Source organism: Choloepus didactylus, chromosome 17, assembly GCF_015220235.1.
Source record: "Choloepus didactylus isolate mChoDid1 chromosome 17, mChoDid1.pri, whole genome shotgun sequence".
Classification (NCBI taxonomy): Eukaryota; Metazoa; Chordata; class Mammalia; order Pilosa; family Megalonychidae; genus Choloepus; species Choloepus didactylus.
This window is the reverse complement of record NC_051323.1, coordinates 55,403,667-55,415,982: the sequence shown is the minus strand read 5'-3', so window position 1 is coordinate 55,415,982 and position 12,316 is coordinate 55,403,667. Positions and strand designations below refer to the sequence as shown.

The following is a 12,316-nucleotide window of genomic DNA, read 5'->3' as shown; positions in this document are numbered from 1 at the left end:
CGAACTCCAAATAGAATAAATCCAAATAAACCCACTCCAAGACATATTCTGATCAGACTGTCAAATACTGAAGAGAAGGAGCAAGTTCTGAAAGCAGCAAGAGAAAAGCAATTCACCACAGACAAAGGAAACAACATAAGACTAAGTAGTGACTACTCAGCAGCCACCATGGAGGAGAGAAGGCAGTGGCATGACATATTTAAAATTCTGAGAGAGAAAAATTTCCAACCAAGAATACTTTATCCAGCAAAACTCTCCTTCACATTTGAGGGAGAGCTTAAATTTTTCACAGACAAACAAATGCTGAGACTTTGCCAATAAAAGACCTGCCCTACTTCAGATTCTAAAGGGAGCCCTACCAACAGAGAGACAAAGGAGAAAGAGATATAGAGAATTTTAACAACATATATAGTACCTTACATCCCAAATCACCAGGACACTCATTTTTCTCTAGTGATCACAGATCTTTCTCCAGAAGGAACCATAAGCTGGGACATAAAACAAGCCTCAAGAAATTAAAAAAAAAAAAAAAATTGAATAGACTCAAAGCGCATTCTCCAACCACAATGGAATACAAATAGAAGTCAATAATTTTTGAACTGTAACTCCACTATTTACTTCCTACATGATGTAAAATACACAAACTCTAAGGACAAATCAGTGGTTTTGAACTCAATGTAAAATACGTAATGTTAGACAAATATATAAAGGTGGGGGAATGAAGGAGTATAGGAACATAGTTTATGTGTCCTATTGAAGTGAAGGTGGTATCAAAGAAAAACAAGATTGATAGGGATTTAAGAGGTTAATTTTAAGCCCCACAGTAAACACAAAGAAATTATCAGAGAATATAACCATAGAGATGAGAAGTAGAGTTTGGGTTAAGAGAAATGGGCAAAGGGGCAATGGGGAGTTAAGGAATGAGTGTAGGGTTGCTGTTTGAGGTGAAGGGAAATTTCTAGTAACGGATGGTGGGAAAGAGGATTACAACATTCTAAATGTAATTAATCCCACTAATGGAAGGCTAGGGAGGGGGTGGAATGGGAAGATTTAGGCTGTATATATGTTTCCACAACTGAAAAAAGAAATAAAAAAAAAAAGACAGTCTAACTAGACGACAATTGAATGCTAAGGATGAACTTGGATGGGATTGGAGGATAGAGGACAGGTGCCTCAAAGGGACACAGCTGAGACATAAGGAGAAGGAAATATAGAATGTAAGCTTTGTATCATTGTTGAAACTCTTATACTTCTTAGCTGCGCTTAATGGAATTACATAAAAGAATGTTCTTGTTCATGGGAAGTACACACGTGAATTATAGTGTACGTTCAAGGATGTGTGCAGCTAACTCTCATATGTTCAGAAGACAGAGCAACAGATGATGGATGATAGATAGGGAGGGAGGGAGGGAAAGAATAGCGATGTGACAGCATGTTAAAGTTGGTGGACTGAGCTATCGGGGGAGGGGGGTCAGGGTATGATGGAATTCCGTGTATGGGGCCAGTATTGTTTTCGCAACTATTCATGTAACTTTGAATTTATTTCAAAAAAAAAAAAAAAAAAAAGTACATTGAGATAAAAGTACTGGATTGTGGTTTTTTGTTGTTTTATAGGTCTTTTTCTTTTCACTTTTTTCTTTTTTTTTTGTTCTTGTTTTGTTTTAAGGAGTATTTGTTTGGTTTGTCTTGCTTACTTCAAACTTCTGGACTGTATTGCAATGGATAGTCTATGCAGACATTTGGGTCACTCAAATGAGGATTAACTAATGAACCTGGGATTATATAATGAATCATACATACACAGGAACCACCTCATAGGATTGTTACAAAGATTAAACAAATAAATAAGTCAATACAGGTAAAGCATTTAGAACACTGCCTGACACACAGTAAACACTCAATTGCGTTCTTTTTATAATTAATATTATAATTACTCCATGGGTCAATTACCTTTGCTTTTCTCCATGAGATTCTATAACTGATGAATAAAAACTGAACAACACAATCAGGAAAAAAAAAAAAAAGAAACTACAGTGATACACTGTCAAACACTTTCGAGGAACACAAATTGTCAAAGATTTTCCTGAGCCCCTCACTATATAAATGTTTCACTACATTGTTCTATTTGAAGAAAAACTTGAAATAAGTCACAAGCAGAATTTACTTTAAGTTATGACACTATTCAAAGCATACTTAATCATCTAAATATTATAATTCACCGGGCTCCTTCTGATCAAAAGCAGCTACACAGAGTGAGAGATCAATAAAAGGAGAAGATGTGGTACAGAAAACAATGCACAGGCCTAGGTACTAGGACTCAGGAGTTCTAAACTAAACCTACATCAACTCACAGAATGACCGAAGACCAGTCACTTCATCTCTCTGGCCCTAACTGACAAAACAAGGGATGGGGCTACTGGAGTTCTAAGATCCCTCTGGAGGTAAAATATTCTTAGTCTAATCAAGGGAACAGAAAATTGAAAATGGAGATATAAGGGTGGCAAGTGGGGAGGAAGAGAGAGAGAGACAGAGAGTGTTTATGTCCCTGTGACCCTAGAATTCTATAAGCGCTACAATGAAGAACACAGGTTAATGTGTGCTGTTTCTTTTTCCTATCTGCTTCTGCCCCCCCTCAACCATCACCTTCCCCTTCTGTCTCTTACCTTCCTCTATTGCAGGTTTCTCTCCTGAACTCCAAAATTCCCTCGATCACTATTTCCAGTCCTCAATTTATAAAGTATCACCACCTACTACTGCCACCATTGGCTTTCCCCTTACTTTCAATCCACATTCAACTTATTGCCCTTACATCACTACTAACAGGGCAAAGAGAATATAAATAGCTACTCTGCCAAGAGGATCACTTGGCTTCTATGTTTTTATTTAAATAACACAATCAAATGCATTCTGTCCATAAAAATCTCAACCAACAAGAGTAAAATGCTTAGTAGGCACCTATTATAGGCTGGGTACTTTTGTATACTCTATCTTTTTAAAATCTTTCAACTACTCTACTTGGTATTATCATCCACATTTTACAAATAAAAATGAGGCCTAAAAAGATTATAAACAGGAAGTGATAGAGCAGTCTGACTCTAAGGCCCACATGTTCCATTGCCAAATTTTGATGGTTAATAGATTGTTTTGTCAAATTGGCCACCAAGGCAGGAAACTCCAAAGATTCCAAGGGCAATTTTTGTATCTAATGGATCAAAATTGAAACCTAGGTACTGCTAACAACACTTATAAATCAAAAAGTATAACTGACATCACACAGATAGTAGGCTGACATAAGGAAATCTGTCCAGATTACTGAGACTTTTAAATATCTTTCAAAAATTGCATAGTAATGGGAATTTAAGTTCTGCTTAACTTAATGAAATTTTGGGAAAATGTAGGTCATCCACCACCACCACTGGAATTCCAAGAAAAGGAGCATTAGATAATACATAAAATTTAAGGATAAGTAGGTACATCTCTTGATAAAGAAGTGTTATTAGAATTCTCCCTAGATAATTACTGGGGTCATTCTAATGAGTCAGTTTTTGAAAGTAAGATAGAGAATTCAGTTTCCAGCTTCCAGTAATGGTATGCTGGAGCAACTCTCCTACTGAAAACAGTGAAAACTTTGGGATGAAATACTTTTACAATCCTCTTAAAAGCTAAAAGAACTTGATAAGATAGTAAAGGATTATCTAGCCAAAACTGAGGGGAAAATGAGAATCCAGTAAGATAAGGGAAGGGAACAAGAAAGCCACTTCTGCCCTTAGAGTGTGGGCCAATCAAAACAAATTTGGACTTTAGTTCTGACAGTCTTGCAGGACCCAAGGGGCAAAATCAAAGACAGAGTCCATGCAGGTGGTCTAATGAGTGATCTATCCTACATTTAGTCCCTAAAGGGCTCTCAAGGAAAAGGTGAAGCTAAAATATACTAGACCTCAAATGCATTCACAACCAAAATTCATATCAACTGGGTGATACAAAACAAACCTCAAGCAATGAATATGGCTTAAAGTGGCTCTGAACTGGTAATGCCTCCGAATGCCTGCCAGGAGCAACCGCAAAACCTTTCTGAAGAAAATACCTTCATTTTAGACCTTAGATTATTCTTACATATACTTTTTAAAGGATAATGAGTAGCACACAGAGTTCAACAAGCATACAAAGAAACAAGTCATGATAAGCAAGAACCAGCACAGACCACAGAAACAGACCTGGAAGACCTCAGAGACTGGATGTACAAAGACACCAACTGTGAAATACCTATATTTACTAGGCTTAAAGAATAAAAGATGACCCTGCAGGGAACAGGCAACTATAATAAATGACCCAGCAGATATGAAAGGGAACCAAACTGAGCTTGAACAATAACCAAAATTAAAAAAACACATTGGATGGCTTTAACAGATTAGTCAACTGAAGAGAAAAGATAAAATCAGTACACATTATCCAGAATAAAGCAAAAAGCGATAAAAAATGGAAACTATATAGCAGATAAAGGAGTAAGCCTAACATATATGTAATCAAAGTCCCCAAAAGGAGAGGAAAAGAGAATGCGATAGAAGAAAACCCTAAAGAGAAAACAACTGAGAATTTTGGAGAACTAATGAGATACCAAACCACAGACTCAAGGAGGCTAAAGAAGTCACAAACAACATAAAAAGAAATCTATACCCTGATACATAATAATAATAAAGAACACCAAAGACAAAGAAAAAATCTTAAATGCAGCCAATTATATAAATTGGAAAGTAGACTACAGCATAATTTCTATGTCTGCTATTTTTAATAAAAAGAAAAATAAGTTAGCATCAGTGTAGCTCTAATTACTAAGAAAGTTATAAAAATCAACTGAGATATCTGAAAGGGCTTTAAAAAAATCTAGAAAGACATCTGGAGATTTAGGTTTTGTATAAGCTTTATCACTTATTTTATTCTCGGTCATTTAGCCTCTCTCTGGGTCTCACTTTACCTGTAAAAGAGAGTTGGAGGATTACTCTTTCATTATACCTCTCAGTCAAAGGGAGTTGATTCAAATTATAATATCTCTCTAAAAATAAAATACTAGCTATCATTAGAAAGAACAGGAGAAACAAATTATATCCCAAATTCTGTACATATGTGTGTGTATGTATATATGTATATGTGTATACATATGCAAACACATTTATACATACGTATGTATGTACACACGTATACATATATACACGTGTGTATGTATGTGTAGAACAAAAACAACTAAAGTAGTGGTTTTCAATGCTTACTGCATATTTGAACCACTGAAGAACTCGAAAAACACTGATGCCCTGGGGCCCAAATTCCTAAGATTCTGATTTAACTGGTCTGGTGTAGAGCCCAAGGAATGGGTATTTTTTAAAGTCCCCCTCAATTATTCTAAGATGCAGCTAAGGTTGAGAAACACTGAACTATAGGGACCACTAGTAGAATACACTTTTTTAAAAGAGTAAAATCTCAATAACCTTTCCAAAATATAATTAAGGATTATTAACTTATCAAGGATTTGAATAGAACGAAAAATGACATTCTTCAAAAAGTTAAACATAGATTACCATATGACCCAACAATTCCAATTCTAAACATATATCCAAAGAATTGATAACAGGGGTTCAAACAGATACTTATCCACCAATATTAACAGCAACATTATTCACAATAGCCAAAAGGTAGAAGAAACCCAAGTGTCCATTAACAGATGACTGGATAAACAAAATGTGCTACATACACACAATGGAATATTATTCAGCTATAGAAAAGGAATGAAGTTCTGATACATGGATGAACCTTGAAAGCATTATGCTAAGTAAAATATGCCAGACACAAAAGGACCAATATTACATGAATCCATTTATGAAATATCTAGAATAGGCAAATTCATAGAGATAGAAAGTGACTAGAAGTAACCAACCAGGTGCTGGGAGAAGGGGGAGTGACGGCTTGATGGGTACAGAGTTTCTGTTTGGGGTGATGTCAAATTTTGGAAATAGACAGAGGTGATAGCTGCACAACACTGTGAATGTAATTAATGTCACTGAATTGTACACCTAATGGTTAAATTATACTTTTCATGTTACATGTACTATGTCACAATTACAAAAAAAAAAAAAAAAAAAAAAGACCCTGTTGGCAAAATCATACCATTCCACAATGGGGTTCACCAGCTGGTTTAAAGGAGTGTTTTAAAGGGCCAAATAAAATCCAGGATTAGTTTCAATTTAATTAACTAATTAGTAATTTTATAGCTGTAAATTTATACAATTTGTTACCCAAGAAGTCATGCAAGGCTAAGATAAATACATTCAGAAAGAGTTTATATAAATTCTAACAAAAACATAGTGGGTTATTAAGGAAAGAAAGTACATTTGAAGTATATAATCATTATTTTGATGCTGACACCAAAAGCAACTAGTCAGTCCTATAAAATGTCTCCTAGTGCCACTGTCAGACCCAGAGTACTAGACCATGTGGTCCAAGGATAGCACTTACATGCTCCAGTCTTTGAAGAGTTCATGACTGAAGATTATGCTGAAGAATAAGATTAGGAGAGTACAGATTTACTATCAAGCACTTGCTACTATTTATTTATCCAGAATTTGCTTTGTGTTAAGTATGAGGCCTCTGCTAGGTACTTTAAAATATCTCACTTAATTTTCAACAGTAGTTTATTATCCTCATTTTACACTTGAAGAAACTAAGATTCTGAGAGAATTATGGCAAATATGTGTTTTAGGTATAAAATACAATAGTAAATTTTACAGCAAGGATTTAAATCCAGGTCTATACATCCATGTTGCCTTCCACTGTAATTGTAAAAAACAGTTATAGTAATAACAAAAAATAAACTGTCATTTTAAGTGCTTACTTTGTACATTTAAACACTCAGTAAATCTTCTCAACAGTCCTATGAAGCTGCTCAGCCAAAACACTTTTGAGTCAGCCTCAACTCCCCTTTTTCTCAAACCTCACATCCTATCATTCTTCTGCACATTTGCTGGTTCTATCTTCAAAAATGTATTTGGAATTTATTATATTTTGAATATGCATTAAAACATATATTCACGTATCTCATCACTACCACACTACTCCAAGCCACCATCAACCGTGGCCTGGATTATTAAAAAAGCCCCCTAACTGGTCTCCCTGCTTCTTCTACCCTTGTCTCTTCAAGTCTATTCTGAATCCTTTCAAATGGTTGCTTTTAAAGATGGTATCACTTCTTTGCTCAAAATATTCCAATGGATGACCATCTTGCTGATATAAAATTCAAAGTGCTTACAATGTCTGATACCCAGTATCTCTTTGGCATTATTTCCTCTACTCTCTTCCTTTACTCTAGCCACACTTGCCTCCTTATTCCTCAAACACTGGGAGCATGCTCCCTTTCCTCTACTGTTTCTCTGCATCAGTGCTCTTCACTTGGATATATCCCTTTCACACCTTTGCTCAATGTTGCTTTATGAGTGAAGCCTTTCTTTCCCACTCCACCCTCTCAAGCACTCCATATCCTCCTTACCCTCATCATGGCACCTATGACCCATCTAACATTTTACGTATTTACTTATTCCTGTCTGTTTTCTCCAACAATTTAAGCTTGTTGTATCGTCAGCGCCTGAAACAAGAAGAACCTGGCATGAGGTAGGAGCTTGGAAAATATTTGTTGAATGAAAATATTAATCAATAGTATCAAAACCAAGATTCATAAGCACTCTAGTATACAGCGTCTGTACCACATGCCCTATGCTACTCAATTATATCACTTTTTTCACACAACTTTAGCATTTCCAGGTAAACATCAAAGCACACCCCTAATACACACACCTCAAAACCAAGAGCCAATATTTTTTTCAATGCTTGTTTTCCCATAAGTCAGTAATTTTCAAATACTGAGCCTTGGCTTCTCATTACCACAGAAAGTTCTCTTCTCCTTCTATTCTCCCCAATCACTGCTAGTTCTCTTATGCTGTTCTAAGAAAACCAAACCCCAAAACGATAAACATAGATTCTTCTATGTTTTGTTTATGTTCTATCACTCCAACTAGACAGTACACTTCTTTGGGCTTGTCTAGCACAATGTCTCACATACACGAAATTCTCTTAAACGTTACAATTAGTCTTCTACCATCAAAATTTTTTCCCCAAACCTAAAGCTCAGTAATACTCCTGAACATTCTTTTCCCATGAATTACCTATTCTCACCTGGATTGGCAACTGGCGGGAGTGAGCGGCAGGGCCTAAGTGGCATAACCAAAAGCAAAAAGAGTCTACTGTAAGATGGGAAAGCGGGAAATAAATGACAAAGAAGCTTTGGGCACAATGTGGCCAGTCCCTTACTAGATATAGCAAGATCTAAAGGAGGCAGGAAGCAATGACAGCAGGCTTGGATTGCCTTTCACAACTCTGCCCCAGCAACTTCAGGACTGACAGGTTCCTGAAGGGACAAATTAGAGTTAATCTTAAAGGTACTTTTGTGGACTTTGGTGCTAATGACTTGAGAAGAGATTTAAAAACTAAGAGGAGGACACCAACTGATCCGTATTTCAACAAAATTCATTAAACTCTTTTACTTCCTATTGTTTTTCTAGGAAAATTCCAATGGCAAAAGAAAAATGAAAGGAAATGCTCAAATTTAATGATGCTGATAAAAATAAATTTTAAAAAATATATTTTCACTTACATTAATAAGGGGGACTAAGACCATAGATTCCTGCAACCACACCCTCCTAAATATATATATACAATACTTATTCTATTCGAAAAATTTTAAGTTTCTCTGCAGAAGCTTAATGTAATTTGATATTTAAATGGACTTCTGTTCTCTGAGCACAAACCAAAAAAATACTGTAAAACTAGTGACCTTAATATGACAAGTGTGAGCACCAGGAGGAAACCTACCTGAAGTTAACATTAGGCATAAAAATAAAAAAAAAATAAATAACAGGAAAATATAGATATAGACAGATAAGTAGATAGGCAGGTAGATAGATAAATGTAGATATATATATACATGTAAATAATTGAAGACTGACTACAATTATAAGTAAAATGAAAAGTTTAAACACAGGGTTAAGGAGTGGGGGTGGTGGGGCATGGAGCAGGGGCCAGAGTGGATTGGAAGTTCCCAAACTTCTACATGTAGGAAAGTAAGTATTGCTTTCTTGTTTGTTTTTGAACAAATTAGTCTGAGTTATTTTACATTTCCTAAACTAGAAAGAAACTAAAGTTTAAAAAACTACAAACAAAAATTATATTCTTCAATTGCACAACGTTTAAGTTAAATCTTGCCTTGAACACATCCATGAAGACGAAAATCCAGACGCTCACTTATATACTGAATTAATTATAAAGGTAATGGCATAAGCATTCAAATCTGCTGGTTATACAGATACCATCCTATCAGAGTCATTACTGAGAAAAATTACAAGACTAGATACAAAAGCAACATAACAATAGGGATGAAAAAGGTGTCAAAAAAATAAGCATAGAACTGTAGAACTATAGAATCAGAAGGAATTGTGGAAACCATGGGTCACTCCCTCACTTCATTTAACAGCTCATGTCGTATCCTTGGAGGGGCCTTTCCTGACCACATCATCCAAAATAGTTGCTTCCATCCACTCTATTCCTGTACCCTGATTTATTTTCTCTCCTAGCAGTTGCCACCAATGGTCATTATATTATATGTTTTCATTTGCTGATTGTTTGGCTCTGGATTAAAACGTAAACTCCATGAGGACAGAGGCTTTGTCTGTTTCATTAATCCCAGGACCTAGAGGCACATAGAGGGCACAATAAACAAGTGCTGTAAAAAAAATGATGAAACTGAAGCCCAGAGAGGTTAAACGTTTTCCTCAAGGTCACAGGGCTCACAGCAAGAACAGCCCAAACTATAACCCTAACTCTGGGCTCTTTCCAGAGCCACTTCCACTACATCAAAGCATCCTGTTCCAGCACATGATTCTATTTAATGGATTTCTCCTTTTCTTTTCTTTTTTTTTTTTTTTATGTGCCAAAGAAAATAAATCTTACCAAAAATTGTGACACATCAGGTGGCATTTTAACTTCCAGTGTTTCACCAACCAAAATTGGTAGTTCGTAAGTAGGTAAGTTAAGCCCATGAAACAGAATGGCACAGATTCAGTTCCTTAAGCTTCCTGTGAAATTTACGTATGTCTGGAAGTTATAAGATCAGCCAGTGAAAACCCACTTACCAATTCTGAATGGCCTGTGAAGTATCAGCCTCACTTGCATTCTTCTAAGAGTCCGTAATAGCACTCCCTAGATATACTTTATCTTGCAGACTATGCACCGAAATGCAGTACAACTAACTTTTAAAATCCTTTAGTTCCTTCTAAAGTACCAGTCAAGCTCACAAAACATTGAACATAAAATTAACCCTTAGGAAGTTCTAGATTTTGAGAAGAGGAATCATCTGACTGCAATCATCTAACTCCTTCAATTCAAAATCCATGAATCTGAAATACCTAAAAGAACGCGGGGGGGGAGTGGGCGGCGAAGATACATTTACATATGCAAAAGGAAGCTGATATTTCTAATAACACTTTCAGCCAACGTCAGTTTCTCCCCTAAAGTCAAGGCCTCACTGACACAACTTCTGTTGTGTGGTCTTCTCTGATCGCCTGTCTTTCAGAGGAGCCAACGGCCAATACCTTTTGCTGAGAATGTCTTTACACTAGAATGGGACACACTAAGACAGAGAATGATTTGCTCGACGTCTCTCAAAACTATAGTCAGCCCAATTAGTAAACTAAAAGGAAAGACCTAAAATGTGGGATTGGGAAGAAAGTTGAAATAAGACAAAGTTAAGAGTAGGAAGGAGCGGGGAGGGTAAACAACGCTTCAGGTGCGGCAGTGGGAACCGAGGTCAAGAAAGTGGGGTCAGCGGAAGGCAAAGGTGAAGGGAGGAAGAAGACGACGAGGTTCAGGGTGGGATAGCCGGGAGCACAGGGGGAGGGGACAAGCGAGGGCTTTTGAGGGGGAGGAAAGGGCCGAGGCGGGGCGGGAGAGAGCGAAGAGGCGGGATGAAGAGAGCCAGGCCGGGAGGGTCTTTACCTGCAGCTCCGCCCGCTCCACCTCCCACTGGGCTCTCTCCACCTCGAAGCGGGCCCACTCGTGCTGCAGGAAGTGCAGGATACCCGGGAGGCTGTACTGGGCTCGGGTCGCCCCCGCCGCAGCCGCCCCGTCGCCGGCCGCTGCAGCCTCCGACAGAGGCCCGAGCCCCTTGGCACCGCCAGCGCCCGGGTGGTTGTTGCTGAAGAAGACACCGGGACCCGCTTGCTCGTCCATGGCGGCTGCAGAAGCCCGGGGAGCACCCCAGGCGCCCAGCAGCGGAGGCAACGGCGGAGTCCAGCAGCGCCTCCTCCTCCCTCCGCCGCTCCCCGCCCACACCCCAGTCAGCAAGGAGCAGCCGCCTAGGCGCGGGGGCTGGCTGAGCCCGTGACGGGCCGGGAAATGGGTCAACTGCTGCGCGCGGGCTGCCTGGGGCTTGCTGGGAAATGTAGTCAGCGGGCGGGGCGCTGAGGGCGCGTGGCCAAGGCGGCCTGTCCCGTAGCGCCTCCGCCTGGGCGTGGCCGGGGCCCCGCCTCCGACCCAGTGGGGTACTGAGCCGCGCGGCCAGTACCGGTTTCCTCTCGGGTCGGGCCGGTGCGAGGTGGGGGCGCTCCAGTCTTGCTCGCACGCGGAAGTTCTAGGGCGGCCCTCCTTGTTGCGCGCGCGCACCCACACACGGAAGTTATCACGCCGAAATATCAGCCGGAGCTGCATATCTTTTAGGGCTTCCTGTAAGTTTTGTTAAGAAACGAGTTCAAAGCTAATTACTCCGGCCCTTCGCCTGTACCGGTGTTCCCCAGCCAGCTGACCTCAATTATCTCTCCGGCTCCGACTCTGATGTCTCTGACCCTAGACACTCCTCTTCTCCGCCAGTCTGCGTATTGCTGCCGCTAGTGCTTTTCTTTTTCACTCGGAGGTTCAAACCTGTTGCCATTCCTTTTCCACTTATAAGGAACTCTAACCACCTCTCTCCTAAATTCAACGCAGCACTTTTTTTGCTTCTATCTTCCAAATGCTCGTTTGTTGACTCCTCATGTGAAAAACTGCACTACCAAAGTCCCTTTCCCTTTGTAGCAAATCCTGCAAAAGTTCTAGATATCAGAGTCTCTGTTATTTTAGTCTCCTTTTTCCTGCTCTTAATCACAAAAAGTTTCTATTCAGTTCAATTCAACAGATATTTGATTGCCGGTCTCACCTCTCGAAGGGTATGTAAAGATAAATAAAACACAGT

The 12,316-nt window shown here is 38.9% G+C and overlaps 1 protein-coding gene across 1 annotated transcript in view; it reads right to left on the bottom strand.

The window, feature by feature from the left end:
* The window catches only part of STRN (striatin), a 181,872-nt gene extending 170,427 nt beyond the window's left edge, over positions 1 to 11,445 (bottom strand). Inside the window, 1 exon segment of the mRNA XM_037806627.1 lies at positions 11,089 to 11,445. Coding sequence (XP_037662555.1) covers positions 11,089 to 11,322 — 234 coding nt within the window. The 5' untranslated portion in view covers positions 11,323 to 11,445.
* Between the last annotated feature and the right edge of the window lie 871 nt (positions 11,446 to 12,316).